Consider the following 14,572-nt stretch of genomic DNA (forward strand, 5'->3'; position numbering starts at 1 on the left):
AGTCACACAGACTCAGCACCTCCCCCAGCTCCTTCCTGCTGTGCTGCTGCCACAGTGAAGACTCCTCCACGGAGCTCCAGAGTCAGGTAAGAGCAGCAGCTTTAGGTTAATCTGTATTTATTTATGTGCTGTGTGAGGGAGGAGGAAAGAGGGAGCTTTAAGTGATGTGTAACAGGATGTTTTTTGTTTTTTTTGCAAAGATCGATTTTGTGGGGGAGGGGAGACGTGGTTATAGGTGCTTTGTGTGTGTATTTTTTACAGATCGATTTTGAAGGTGAGGGCACATTGCCCTAAATGCTATAGGAGTGTGGGGGATTCTTTATAAATGTATTTTGTGAGGAGGGGGACTTCTGTATAGTTTATTTTGTGGTGTAGGAGCTTATTATGAATCATGGGGAGGGGAACTTAGCGTTATGTATGGGGAGAAAGGATTCTTTAGGGTACGGCCACACGGAGCAGCCCTCACACTGTCGCAACGCGGCCAACAACCGCGCTGGCACTATGTAGAAGCGGCTGTCAAATACCTCGTTAAGGGGTATTCCAGTTACATTCGCATGCGCACTGCCGCTCCATTCATTCTCTATGGGAGCGCCGGAGATAGCCGAGTGCAGTGTTCTGCTTTTTCCGGCGCTCCCATAGAGAATGAATAGGGGGTAAGTTGTTGTAATTTGCTAAATCGTGCGGCCATAAAGGGTGTATTAATTCATGGCCGCACGTTAACGCGGGTAAACCGTCCCTTTATCTGCAAAATCGTGCGCCCATGAATTAATACACCCTTTATGGCCGCACGATTTTGCAAATTACAACAGCTTACCCCCTATCCATTCTCTATGGGAGCGCTGGAAAAAGCCGAACACTGCACTCGGCTATCTCCGGCGCTCCCATAGAGAATGAATGGAGCGGCAGTGCGCATGCGAATGTAACTGGAATACGTGCGGCCACTAACAGGCTGTTTGACAGCCGCACCGAACATGGTTCCGGCGTGGTTGTTAGCTGCGTTGCAACCGTGTCAGGGCCGCTCCGTGTGGCCTTACCCTTAGAGATAATATTTGTGGGGGAGAGCAACTTGATTATAAGGGTAGGAACACACAGGGTGGATACGTAAAACTACACAGTGTATACGTCCTGAGAACCGCAGGGAATTTCACCTGAAAAATGGCACCAAATTTTGGTGCAGTTTTTTGGGCGGAAAGACTGCAGAAATAAATTTACTCCCAGCCGTAGTCCCTCTCTCTCTCTCTCTCTCTCTGAGCGTAGCCCGGCCTCCTGCGATGACGCTGTAGCCTTTGATTGGCTGCAGCTGTCACATAGGATGCATCATCATCCCTGGATGCCGGGCTACGCTCAGAACAGAATACGCATCGCTATGACTACGGCCGGGTGTATTACTTTTTTTTTTCTCATTTGAGATTAACGATAAGCAAAGTTTTTATCATTGATCTTCTCCTTTGTTAACACTGACCAAATATCATTATAATTGGTCAGAAACTAGCGAATCATGATGATAATTGGCTAAACTAAATAGGCCTTTAATGGGGGTATATTCAGGCTTAGTGCCTAGGGCAGCGTGAGTTGTAAATACGGCCCTGCTAAAGACGCAGATACTATTGAACACTATAGCAGAGCAGGGAGGTATCTCCCTGCTCTGTGATCTACTAGGCTGGTGGTTCCCAACATGAGGTTCCTATGAGAATCCTCCAGGGGTGCCGCGACACTCCTCTGGACCACTGCCACGGACGTGCTTTCTCTCCTCCTCCTCATAGCACGAAGTGGATGTGAGGAGGAGGAGATTTTTTTGCAGAACCCCTGTACATAGCACCCCTCGACTAAATGGACAGAGACGTCAGGGGCTTCTCCTGGAGTGGAATACCCGGTCACAGCATCGGCAACGCTGTGGACAGGGATTCCGCTTCAGGAGTTAGTTGCCCCTGATGTCACTGTTCATATATGGACAGAGACATCAAGCACTCCGTCAAGGAGCGGAATCCCCAGCCACAGGGAGCTACAGTGGCGCTATCTACAGGAAGGGAGTGCTACCTACACGAGGGCTGTGTGGCACTACCTACAAGGGGGTGTGTGGCACCACAAGGGATCTGTGTGGCACTACCTACAAGGGGGTTGTGCGGCAAGGGGGGGATTTGTGGCACTATTTACTAGGGATGCACAATGCATCGAAATTTAGATACCGTTGTTTCATGTATTTCGATACTAAGCTGTGCGGCCGCACAGCTAAGTATAGTAATACATGATGTATGAGAGCGGGGCTGCGGCAGTGTAATACAGCCATTGCCCCGCTCCGGAGTCCTGACATGTGCGCACCGTCAGGATGATGTGATGCGGCCAGCGCTGCACTAATGAGCGGCGGCACTGAAGACAGAACATGGCGGCCGCACTGCAAAACACCCCCGTGTTCTGTCTTCGGTGTCTGCGCCGCCGCTCATTAGTGCAGCGCCGGCCGCATCTCCTCATGCTGACCGCGCGTACACTTAATGTCAGGAGCGGGGCAATGACTATTACACATCCGCAGCCCCGCTCTATAATGGCGGAGATCAGAGAAACCTCTTATCTCCGCCGCTATTCTCCTGAATGCTGCGATCCAAGCTGACTCTAGCATTTAAGGGAAAGTAAGGAAGGGGGATGCCCCTGGATCGCGTCACAGGGAATTCCTGTGACGCTATCGAGGGCCATACCATATATGGGCAGACAGCCCAAGGTCTATTGAAGGACCCCAGGGCTGTCTTACCATATTTCCTGTTGTTAGGGCATACTTAGGTATGTCCTAACAACTACCTGTGTACTATACATACACAGGCTAATGTACTGGCATATATCTGATATATGCCAGTATATTAAAGTTTAAAAATAAAGTAAAAACATAAAGTAATATTAAATTTAAAAAAATACACATACGCCTTTTTTTTACAATAAACATTAAAATAAGTCTCAATACATAAAATATACACATATTCGGTATTGGCGCGGCCGTAATAACCTGCACAACAATTTTTTTGCGTAATTTATGATGTGTACGCTGTAAAAAAAATAAAATAAAAACTTCTTTCACTTATTAATGTGAGGCACAAGGTGTGATGAATTTAACCACCATGTGCCTCACATTAATAGTAATTAACCCCATCATGTACCTCACACATTAATCCATTATGACTGAGAAACATGGGGTTAATTACTATTAATGTGAGGCAAATGGAGGTTAAATTCAGCATCACAGCTCGCGCCTCACATCAGAAAATGGAAGAACTTTTTTTTTTTATTACTGTTGGCAAAGTATCGTTTTGGTATCGAAATCGCAAATACTACACAAAGTATCGGTATCGAAGTCCAAATTCAGGTATCGTGACATCCGTACTACCTACAAAGGGGCTTTATGGCACGACTTACAGCGGGCTGTGTGGCACGACCTACAGGGGGCTGTGTGGCACAACCTACAAGAAGGCTGTGTGGCACGACCTACAAGAAGGCTGTGTGGCACGACCTACAAGGGGGAGGTGGGTGCTGTATGAGACTGTCTACAAAGGGGCGGTGGGGGCTGTATGACATTGTCTACAAGGGGGAGGTGGGGGGCACTGTGTACAAGAGGGAGGTGGGGCTGTATGACACTCTACAAGGGGCAAGTCGGGGCTGTATGGCACTGTCTACAAGGAGGAGGTGGGGGATTATGGCACTGTCTACAGGGAGGCTGTACGGCACAATCTACAGGGGGCACTTTCTACAAGGGGGGCTGTGGGGGCATTATACTCTGTGGAGGCCACTAAGGGGACATCATACTGAGTAGGGGCACAACAGGGGGCAATATAATGTGTGTGGCACTTAGGGGGCATAACACTGTGTGGGCACAATTAGAGGACAAAATACTTGTCCTTGAAGGCGTTATAATATATTATATTATTATACTGTGTGTGGGGCACTAAAGGGGCATTACACTGTGTGGGGGCACTATATAAGGCATTATACTGTGGGGAGGAATTATGCTTTTTTTATGGGGCATTTTTTATAATGGCGTGGGGCGCCGAAAGATAATTTTGCACAGGGCGCCATCTACCCTAAGGCCGGCCCTGGCTGTGTCCACAGCACAGCCTTCAAGAAGGAGGGGATGTGGCACAGTGAGCGACCATAAAATCCAATATTTATTTTTTACATGTGATAAAGTAAAATAACGCTTGCGCATTTCGAACTTCACAAGCTCTTAATCATAGCATTATGATTATAATCACAGAATTAATGCTAGAATTAAGAACGTTGAGATTTTTTTTGTCTTGCTTATGCACTTTTCTACATGTAAAAAATAAATAATGGACTTTTGCTCACTGTTCCTTTTTTTTTTGAGTATTGAAGTTTGTGTCCCAGTATTTTCGAGACACATGAACTGAACCATTCAATTAACTTTGGAGAGTTGGACCCTGCTGGAGCCGACTCTCGGCATCTGCCACGCCACAGGTGCACCGCATAACAGTCTTGTTGCCTCTGGTGGGGAAAAATTTCTTTACTGCTATGACAAGTGTCACCGTTGTGCACTAATCAGGATGGCACTTGTTCCTGTATAGCGACCACAAGACCACTGATACAGAGAGAAGAGTTGGGCTGAGCCGACAGCCCATCGAGCATTGAGGCTCAGTAAGGGGGGGAGAGAGGCAGTTGAATTGAGGGGGAGGACAAAGGATAACTGTTGAGAAGAGATAGGCTGACTTGAGGCCTGCTAAGAGGTCTAATCCTCCTAAAGAGTGAGTGGACTGTTGGGACATAACGGGAACTCGTGACTAGTCCTACCTAAAAGTTTAAGTAACCAGTGCAAGTAACCCGCATGTTTAAGAGTAGTGAGCAGTTATTCTGCAAACATCAAGCGTTTATCGTGTGAAATATTGTTATTCTGCTGCTGCGAACTGTTTAGAGCGGTCCCTTTAAAGAGATGGCAGCCCCTTTCAAAAGGACTTTGACTAAGAACTGTTTTTGTTCTACTCTGTGGCTTTGGGACTGTGCCACTTTTGAGCAGTTTATTGTGCACGCTGCATGGTTACAGCTGAGATCCAAGAAAGGTATTGTAGCAGCAGCCACTGTGACTCACGAAGTTGCAGAACTATTCAGAAGTAAGTGACTGGTTTAATGCAAAGGTAGGGCAGTTGTGGCAGAGAGGCCACTCTGAGAGTCATGGGGGCACAGTAGGATGAGCTAAAAGCCGACAATCACCTGGCGCAACCTGACTAGGTGGGACCTCTGACGGAGATTGAGGTTCCCTGCCCCGTTCAAGGACCTCTCATAAAGGTCGTGCAATTATTCAATAATGTTATGGGTTCAACTTCGACAGTCGTGTCATCTTCTGGGAGCACCTCTTGGTGTAAAGATAAGTTGACATTTCTGACACTTCTGTCATATGATTGGTATAACATTTGTAAGATGTGTGGGCGAGTTGAAATAAATGAATTTCATCCTTACTTTACTCAATAGCTACATGATACATTTCTTACATATTTATTGCATTTCAGTTACTTATATCACTGATTGTTGCTTCCATATACAGTAGATATAAAAAAAATCTACACACCCCTGTTAAAATGCCAGTCATGTAACAGAGTCAGTACAAGATGAATAATTTAAGAACTTTTTCCACCTTTAATGTGACCCATAATCTGTACAATTCCATTGAAGAACAAACTGAAATCATTTAGGAGGGGAAAAATAAAAATAAAAAACAAAAATAATGTGGTTGCATAAGTGTGAACACCCTCTTATAATTGGGGATGTGGTTGTGTTCAGAATTAGCCAATCACATTCAAACTCATGTTAAAAAGTAGTCAGGACACAGCTACCATTATTTAAAGGGATTCTGAGTAGCCCCATATAAAGTTCAGCTGTTCTATTAGGATTTTCCTGACATTTTCTTTGTTACATGTGACAGCAAAAGCCATAGTCCGTAAAGAGCTTACAATACATCAAAGGGATCTGATTGTTGAAAGGCATCAGTCAGTAGATGGGTACCAAAGAATTTCGAAGGCATTAGATATACCATGGAACACAGTGAAGATGGTCATCAAGAAGTGGATTACATTTGGCACAACAGTGACATTACCAAGAACTGGACGTTCCTCAAAACTTGATGAAAAGACAAGACGAAAATTGGTCCGGAAGGCTACCAAGAGGCCTACAGCAACATTAAAGGAGCTGCAGGACTTTCTGGCAGATACTGGTTGTGTAGTGCATGTGAAAACAATCTACTGTTTTCTTCATATGTTTGGGCTGTGGGGTAGGGTGGCAAGACGGAAGCCTTTTCTAACAAAGAAAACATCCAAGCCTGGCTATGTTTTGCAAAGACCTACATCAAAACTGCCAAAAGCATGTGGCAAAACGTGTTATGGTCTGATGAGACCAAGGTTGAACTTTTTGGCCATAATTCCAAAAGGTACTGTATGTTTGGCGCAATGCCAACACTGTACATCACCTAAAGCACACCATAGCCACAGTGAAGCATGGTGGAGGCAGCATTATGCTTTGGGGCTGTTTTTCTGCATCTGGAACTGGGGCTTTAGTCAACGTGAAGGGAATTATGATTAGTTCAAATTATCAGTCAATATTGGCACAAAACCTGCAGGCCTCTGCTAAAAAGCTGAAGATAAAGAGGAATTTCACCTTTCAGCACGACAACGATCCAAAGCATACCTCCAAATCAACAAAAGAATGGCTTCACCAGAAGAATATCAAAGTTTTGGAATGGCCCAGCCAGATCCCAGACCTGAATCCCATTTAAAATCTGTGGCAGGACCTGAAGAGGGCTGTACACAGGAGATGCCCTCGCAATCTGACAGATTTGGAGCGATTTTGCAAGGAAGAGTGGGCAACAATTGCCAAGTCAAGATGCGTCATGCTGATAGATTTCCATCCAAAAAGACAGAATGCTGTCAAAGTCATAGCGTAATTCAACAAAGTATTAGTTTAAGGGTGTGCATATTTATGCAACCAGATTATTTTTGTTTTTTGTTTTTATTTTTCTCACCCGAAAAGATTTCAGTTTGTTTTTCAATGGAATTGTACAGATTATGGGTCACATTAAAGGTGGAAAAAGTTCTGACCTTGTTAAATGACAAAAACTGTCATTTTAACAGGGATGTGTAGACTTTTTATATCCACTTCATGGTTACTGCTTCATTTAACACAACATGTACACCACAGTGGAATATCTACTCACCATGTCTATGACCTGCAGATGGCCATAAGAAAAGACAATAGCATTTGGTGGATTTGCTACTGGAAGAAGGAAGGCGAAAGAGGTGCAAAGAGTTGTGGGGATGAGTATATACAGTGGATTCACATATATTGCTTCAGCCTGTGCAAAGACAAAAAAAGAAAACATTAAGATTACATTAATAATTTTGTTCCTATGACACAGATTTCTGTTACGTGAATAACTCTTCCACATGAAGCATGTATAATTTCACTGTAATTAATTCTATACCACTGTAAATAAAGTTGAAATATGGGTTGAGATACTCACCAGTGGTGCTAATATAGGTAGGAATATTGTGATTGTTGCAGGATTGCTGGCTACTTCAGTCACGGAGGTCACAATTATACAAGCAATGAGCACAACAATCCATATAGGGAGTGAGCCAAGTGGAGTCATCTTGTTCCCTATCCACTGAGACAGTCCAGAGACCTGAAAATCGGGCACAAATCATGCATTATATATATGGTATGTACTGCTTTTATTGCTATAACCTTTTTCTCACATCGTTATCACTTTATTTTTAAACACTTTTTTATTTTTTTAACTTATACTATTTTATACTGTAAATCTCCCAAAATGTTAAAGAAGGCCCACACATGACTTTACACTAAAGTTTTCCATTGTAACTGGAGCTGCCATAAAGTGTAAACGCCAGCTTGGAATACTTTTCAGATTTATTTTGAGTCACACATAAAAAGTTTCAATTTGCCATTTCATCAACATACTTATTTCGTCCATAGTAGCAAAAATAACAAAATATTGCAAAATAATAAGGAACAATTGTTATAAATGTGCCCCTTTATGTGTAGTGATTGAATGTCTACCACTGAATGTTATTTTTTTTTTTAAATCTAATTAGGATCAAAATGATGTGCTAATTTATTTCTTAATATATCTTTATAGCTTATAATACTTTTAAACTCCAAATTCCCTGCATAAATATAGATTTAAAACATAACATGCTACCTGCCTGCAGCCACCACTAAAATGAACATATCTGCTTGCTGTATACTAAAGGCTGAAGTTAATTTTTTTTATCATTGTTTTAACTATGATGTTAGTAGGAACTTCTTAATCAACCAGTTCAAATAAATCATTGAAACCGTGTCTGCTAAGACTTAAAGAGGCTCTGTCACCAGATTTTGCAACCCCTATCTGCTATTGCAGCAGATAGGCGCTGCAATGTAGATTACAGTAACGTTTTTATTTTTAAAAAACGAGCATTTTTGGCCAAGTTATGACCATTTTCGTATTTATGCAAATGAGGCTTGCAAAAGTACAACTGGGCGTGTTGAAAAGTAAAAGTACAACTGGGCGTGTATTATGTGCGTACATCGGGGCGTTTTTACTTCTTTTACTAGCTGGGCTTTCTGAAGAGAAGTATCATCCACTTCTCTTCAGAACGCCCAGCTTCTGGCAGTGCAGATCTGTGACGTCACTCACAGGTCCTGCATCGTGTCGGCACCAGAGGCTACAGATGATTCTGCAGCAGCATCGGCGTTTGCAGGTAAGTCGATGTAGCTACTTACCTGCAAACGCTGATGCTGCTGCAGAATCAACTGTAGCCTCTGGTGCCGACACGATGCAGGACCTGTGAGTGACGTCACAGATCTGCACTGCCAGAAGCTGGGCGTTCTGAAGAGAAGTGGATGATACTTCTCTTCAGAAAGCCCAGCTAGTAAAAGTAGTAAACACGCCCCGATGTACACACATAATACACGCCCAGTTGTACTTTTACTTTTCAACACGCCCAGTTGTACTTTTGCAAGCCTCATTTGCATAAATACGAAAATGGTCATAACTTGGCCAAAAATGCTCGTTTTTTAAAAATAAAAACGTTACTGTAATCTACATTGCAGCGCCGATCTGCTGCAATAGCAGATAGGGGTTGCACAATCTGGTGACAGAGCCTCTTTAAGGCCCTTTTACATGGGTCAATGTTCGGGCACACGAGCGTCCGCAGTAACAATCCCCATACATTAATGATCATAGCTCCTTGTGAAAGGTGTAAATGAGCGCCGATCAATGAGCTGTCTCATTGACCAGCTCTCGTTTTTAAGGCTGAAATTGGCCGGTGTAAAAGGACCCTAATCCCCATATCAGGCTTTTTTCATTCTAACGTTAAGAAGTCTAGTACTTCTTGTTAGTAGATTAGGGTGAGATAAATTGTACTCATACGGTACTCGTAGGATTATGTTTGAATCTGTATGCAATTTTTCAGTCTCTACTGACTTCTATGGGGAAAAAAAATCAACGCCAATATGACATACATTGGAGCATAGCACCATTTTTTTTTTCATATAGTGGCACACACTGTCTACAAAAACTCCACAATTTTTTTTTTTACGGATCGCGTCACACAGAGGTACAGAAACCTCCATCCTCTATACTATTATGGCCATGAACATGAGCCATAACAGTTTATTATGTAGTTCTTGAACAATGTTTATCCTTAGTACAATGGAAAATGCTATTTTAATGCTGGTCATATCACCCAATATTTTAGCCTAATATGGTGGATCAAGGTGAGATTTGGGCCATGTAGGTGAATATACCAAGTAGTTGTGATGATCAGCTTGCACTCTGTGATGACTCAATCCTTTCCTGTACATGTGCAATCACTTATGAAGTGCGGGTTTGTGCTGTTTATTTTTTTTTAAATAAAATTATGACATAATTAAAAGAGATTGTTCTGTTTTCTTTACCTCACATCCTTCAGCCAGTGCAAATCCGCCACCAACAAGAATTGCAATATCCCAAGGCATGCATGCTTGAAATTCCTTCCATGTAATCAGTGGGGCATAATCAAAAGTATCTATGAGAAAAAGAAGTAAAACATTTGTAATAGTGTTTGCTTAGATATCCCTTAAGAGCTTTTTTTTTAACTTTTCTTTATGTCCACCCTTCCAGACAGTTTTTACTCATTGTTCCAATTATTATAAAATAAAATAAAATTAAGCAAATTTGCAAGTAGTCTTAATTAAATATGTCCTATTATTTTGCATCCTACACACATGCAGATCTAAGGTTCACCGTGGTAACAGACCACAAACAAACCTTGTGTAGCCGTATCCTACTGTCATACTTCTGCAGTGATGCTATGATTATATATATATTGTCTATTTTATGTTGGGATTGGATTGAACAATAGAAGTTTGTATTTTTGTAACAGAGTGCTGGACAGTCTTGTACTGTGAACTTGGATTCAATACCTTTGGCGCATCTGTGAAAGTACTAACAATTTGTGAAGCTGGGCTTGGTGAGCTGATAGTCTATTCTCTCTTTTGAATAGCCATACTCCTTTCCATCTGTCCCCTGCTTAGTGCCAACCTACCGAATGCACATTACTAAGCAGTAGGGGGACATGTGGAAAGTAGTATGACTACAAAGACTACACCGGAGCCATAGCTAGGCTTTCCTTCACTCAGGGTAAAGATTCAGATTGTTGCCCTAACCCTGATCAAGGCAAAGTGCCATGGTACCTCCACCAGCTACGCCCCTGGACTGCACAGGGTTTGTGGTCTGTTACCATGGAGATGCATTGGTCTGCGTAAGAGCTGTAGACACAAAACAATAGGGATTTTTTATTTTTTTATTTGTCTTTTTATTGAACGGGGTTGGAGTCAAGGGGAACCAAAATCTGTATTAATCGGATGTCATAGGGGCAGCGCAACAGGTACTAGGCCAACAGGAGTTGGTATGGTCTGAGATCAAAATATGAAAAATATATAATCTGGTAATACAGGTATGATGCTAGAATAGAAATGAAATCAATGAGATCTTAACTAAGTTAATTTTCCTCAGGAATGTGACAGTATCATGGAAACCTTTGTTGACAATTTTTTTTATTGTAATGTATGTAGATGTTGTTTACAAACACTTTTGTATTATACATTTAGAAATAATTTAGCTGAAGAACACCGTAAGTCGAATCCGTCAGTGAGCTAGACTGACAGTTCGGGTGAGAGCGGCTCCTCTGTGACTCTGATACACAATCTAATCCTAATATGGATGAAATCTAAATTGATTGCTCTAGTTCTTAGGGATGCCTTGTATTTTTAGGTTAAGTTAAATCATTATGGGGGTTGGGTTTTGGGATAAGGAGCAGATTTTTATGATTAAATTCAAAAACATCAGTTCAAAATGTAGAAATCACAGAGCAGTTCCACTATATATGAATATATGTACCAGGCTCTCTTGAAAATATCCAGCATGAGATAAGTCTGACAGGTGTAAAATACCACCTGGAAATTATCTTGTATGATTTTTCCTGAAGACTGGTATAACAGGAGAGACAATGGAAAAATGTAGATAGCTTTGTTATTTCTGTTTTAGCAAAGGAAATATTAAGATCTTCTACCCAGCGGGAAATAAAAGGTGTTTTATCTTGAGGACTTTGCAATTGGAAGTGTTTGTAGACCGCGGCTAACAAGTGTCTTAAGGGGTTATTCATGTTATCCGTTTCTCCATGTTTGTCATCTCTCGTATACTTGAGTCAGATGGAGCTATGGTCATAAAAAGAAGAAATTAATTGAGAACCCATGTTGGTGTGTCTAGGAAATTAGAGGGAGTTTTTAGGGAAATGCATTTCAAAGAAATCTGCTACTTTCATGATAGATGAAGAGGTGTGACTTAGTTTGTCTCTAAGAGGTTCCCATATTCTGAACTGGCTTTGTTAATGTCATTTAGGATTGGAGCTTCCACAGGAGCAAACAAAGTGGGACAGGTGAAATGTTTTCTTATAAATAAACCGAGCATTTATTGGGATCTGTGCGATCCCACTCTACAATTTGTGTAGTTTATGATATAGATGCTAAGGAAGCCTATTAAACCTTGATGTTTGTGTTTCGTGAGTATGGTAAAACTTTTGCAGCGTTTTTTGTCAAACCAGAGATTCTCTGAAGTTGGAGGAAGAAAGAAGATAAACGGATCGGAAGTGTCTCAAGGGGCTGATCACGAGTCTATAATAGATTTTGTTTTGGGGAGAAGTGGTTTACATATATGTCATTCCAATTGGAGCTAATTTTAATGCCAAGATGGTGATCGATGATGCAGGTCATTGGAAAGGGAAGTTGGATTTGTGGTATGAACGTTTTTTTAACTAAAATATATCCTAAAATTTAGCCAGGTTCCATTTATAGAGAATATTTGTTGTAGCTCAAAATGTTTACAAACCTACCAGCTCAGACATTATGAGATCTCATACCCGCACTAACTAACCCTGAACAAGTTGGTTTTATTTCAAAGAGGAAAGGTAAAGACAACTCCATGCGCATTTTACATGTGTTACAAATCGCCAAACATCACAAGAAACAAATTGTCCTCTTAGGCATAGATGTGGAGAAAGCGTTTGACAGGGTGGACTGGACCTTAATCAGAGAAGTGTTAGACCATTTCAAATTCCCTCATCCATTTGCAAACTCTTTTTTCTCTATGTACTCACACCCCTGTGCCAAGCTACGTATAAAATTACTCACTTTCGCAACCTTTTAATGTTCTTAATAAAACCAGACAATGCTGCCCCTCGATGCATTGAGACAATAAAAAAATGTGGTTGTGAAGTTGTACATACAGTAGCATTTAAGGGTAAATTACGATTTGCTAGCTTTCCCAGGTATTGGCCACTGTATTCAAAAGTGTTCTAGTAGTGAAAAAGATTTCAAGAATTTCCATTTACACAATAGGATACAAAGAAATTCAGTTTCCATGTCATGGTATGTTTGTGTTTTGTGCAATTTTCTCTATTGACTTCACTAGGGATTAAATAATGCAAAAAAAAAAAAGTGTGTCCATCTATTACATGTGTAGTCACTGGCAGGTTCACCTGGCAATAATAGCATCCAAACCCCTGGCGATCAGCTCAATATCGGGGTTGCTGCATAAACAAAGATTTGTGTGTAAACAAACACATCCTTCTAGCGTTATATCTCAGCTTGAGGACAAAATATGCAAATAAAGTTTATTGCAAAGTTTTTTCAGTTCTATTTAACAAAAATCACTGCAATATATTAATGGTGCATGGTTTCTAACACAGGAACCAGATAACCAACACCATGAACATAATTTTCCTTCTATTTGCTTTGGAAATTGCTACAAATTATATTATTTAAAGATATATACAGTGAAGGAAATAAGTATTTGATCCCTTGCTGATTTTGTAAGTTTGCCAACTGTCAAAGTCATGAACAGTCTAGAATTTTTAGGCTAGGTTAATTTTACCAGTGAGAGATAGATTATATTAAAAAAAAATAAAAAAAATCAAATAGTCAAAATTATATATATTTATTTGCATTGCTCACAGAGTAATAAGTATTTGATCCCCTACCAACCATTAAGAGTTGAGCCTCCTCCAGACCAGTTACACGCTCCAAATCAACTTGGTGCCTGCATTAAAGACAGCTGTCTTAAATGGTCACCTGTATAAAAGACTCCTGTCGACAGACTCAATTAATCAGTCTGACTCTAACCTCTACAACATGGGCAATACCAAAGAGCTTTCTAAGGATGTCAGGGACAAGATCATAGACCTGCACAAGGCTGGAATGGGCTACAAACCATAAGTAAGACGCTGGGTGAGAAGGAGACAACTGTTGGCGCAATAGTAAGAAAATGGAAGACATACAAAATGACTATCAATCTACATCGATCTGGGGCTCTGTGGTGTTATAGGTAAGAGAATCAAAAGTAGGTTACTAGGAGGTAATTTCATAACTCCCTCTGACACAGAAGATACATCTGATTTGCATAGGAAATGCAGATCTTTGGCCATCAAAGGATGTCCACTGTCTGACAAATGTTTAATTGGCTCTTTCCTCACCAAGGTGCGAGATGTGCTGATTAAGGATTTGTCACTAGGGCTGACCAAACATCCTGACCAAACATCTAAAGCTATGCAAATGGTTGCCTGTGGTGTGTCTGTCTGTGGACCAGGAGAAACATGGGAGAATGGCATGGTGTTCAAAGAAAGTATGATACATCAAGGCAAACCCCGTCATAATTTATATTTGTAATGACCCACATAGCTAGTTATGATCAGGGAAAATAGCCCTCATATATATGTCAAATTCAGATCCCTACACTCAGAGGAACTACCTGGGATTGGCTATTGGCTAAAAACATGGGCCTATTATAGTGGTGTTTGATATGCCCTGGTTGGTAAATGTCTGCACAGGTGAATGCAGGTAATATTATATTTCTAGGGGATTCCTGCAAGGACACATGACCACTTATATGTTTCTCTATAGAAATACAACTGTGTAATGGGAGGAGTACCCTTCATTATCATATGAACAGCCTCCTCTCAGTGACATCACCAGCCAGTGAACTGGAGGGAAAAAA

General features: G+C 41.3%; 1 protein-coding gene across 1 annotated transcript in view; it reads right to left on the bottom strand.

Annotated features, from left to right (window-relative positions):
* Positions 1 to 14,572, bottom strand: part of SLC13A1 (solute carrier family 13 member 1) — a 79,130-nt gene that overhangs the window by 2,243 nt on the left and 62,315 nt on the right. The window contains exons 13-15 of the mRNA XM_075855053.1: positions 9,940 to 10,049; positions 7,502 to 7,663; positions 7,196 to 7,333 (exon numbers count right to left, since the gene is read on the bottom strand). Of these exons, the coding sequence (XP_075711168.1) occupies positions 7,196 to 7,333; positions 7,502 to 7,663; positions 9,940 to 10,049 (410 nt within the window). The remainder of the gene's footprint in view (positions 1 to 7,195; positions 7,334 to 7,501; positions 7,664 to 9,939; positions 10,050 to 14,572) is intronic.

The sequence above is a fragment of the Rhinoderma darwinii genome, chromosome 3 (genome assembly GCF_050947455.1).
Source record: "Rhinoderma darwinii isolate aRhiDar2 chromosome 3, aRhiDar2.hap1, whole genome shotgun sequence".
Taxonomy (NCBI): Eukaryota; Metazoa; Chordata; class Amphibia; order Anura; family Rhinodermatidae; genus Rhinoderma; species Rhinoderma darwinii.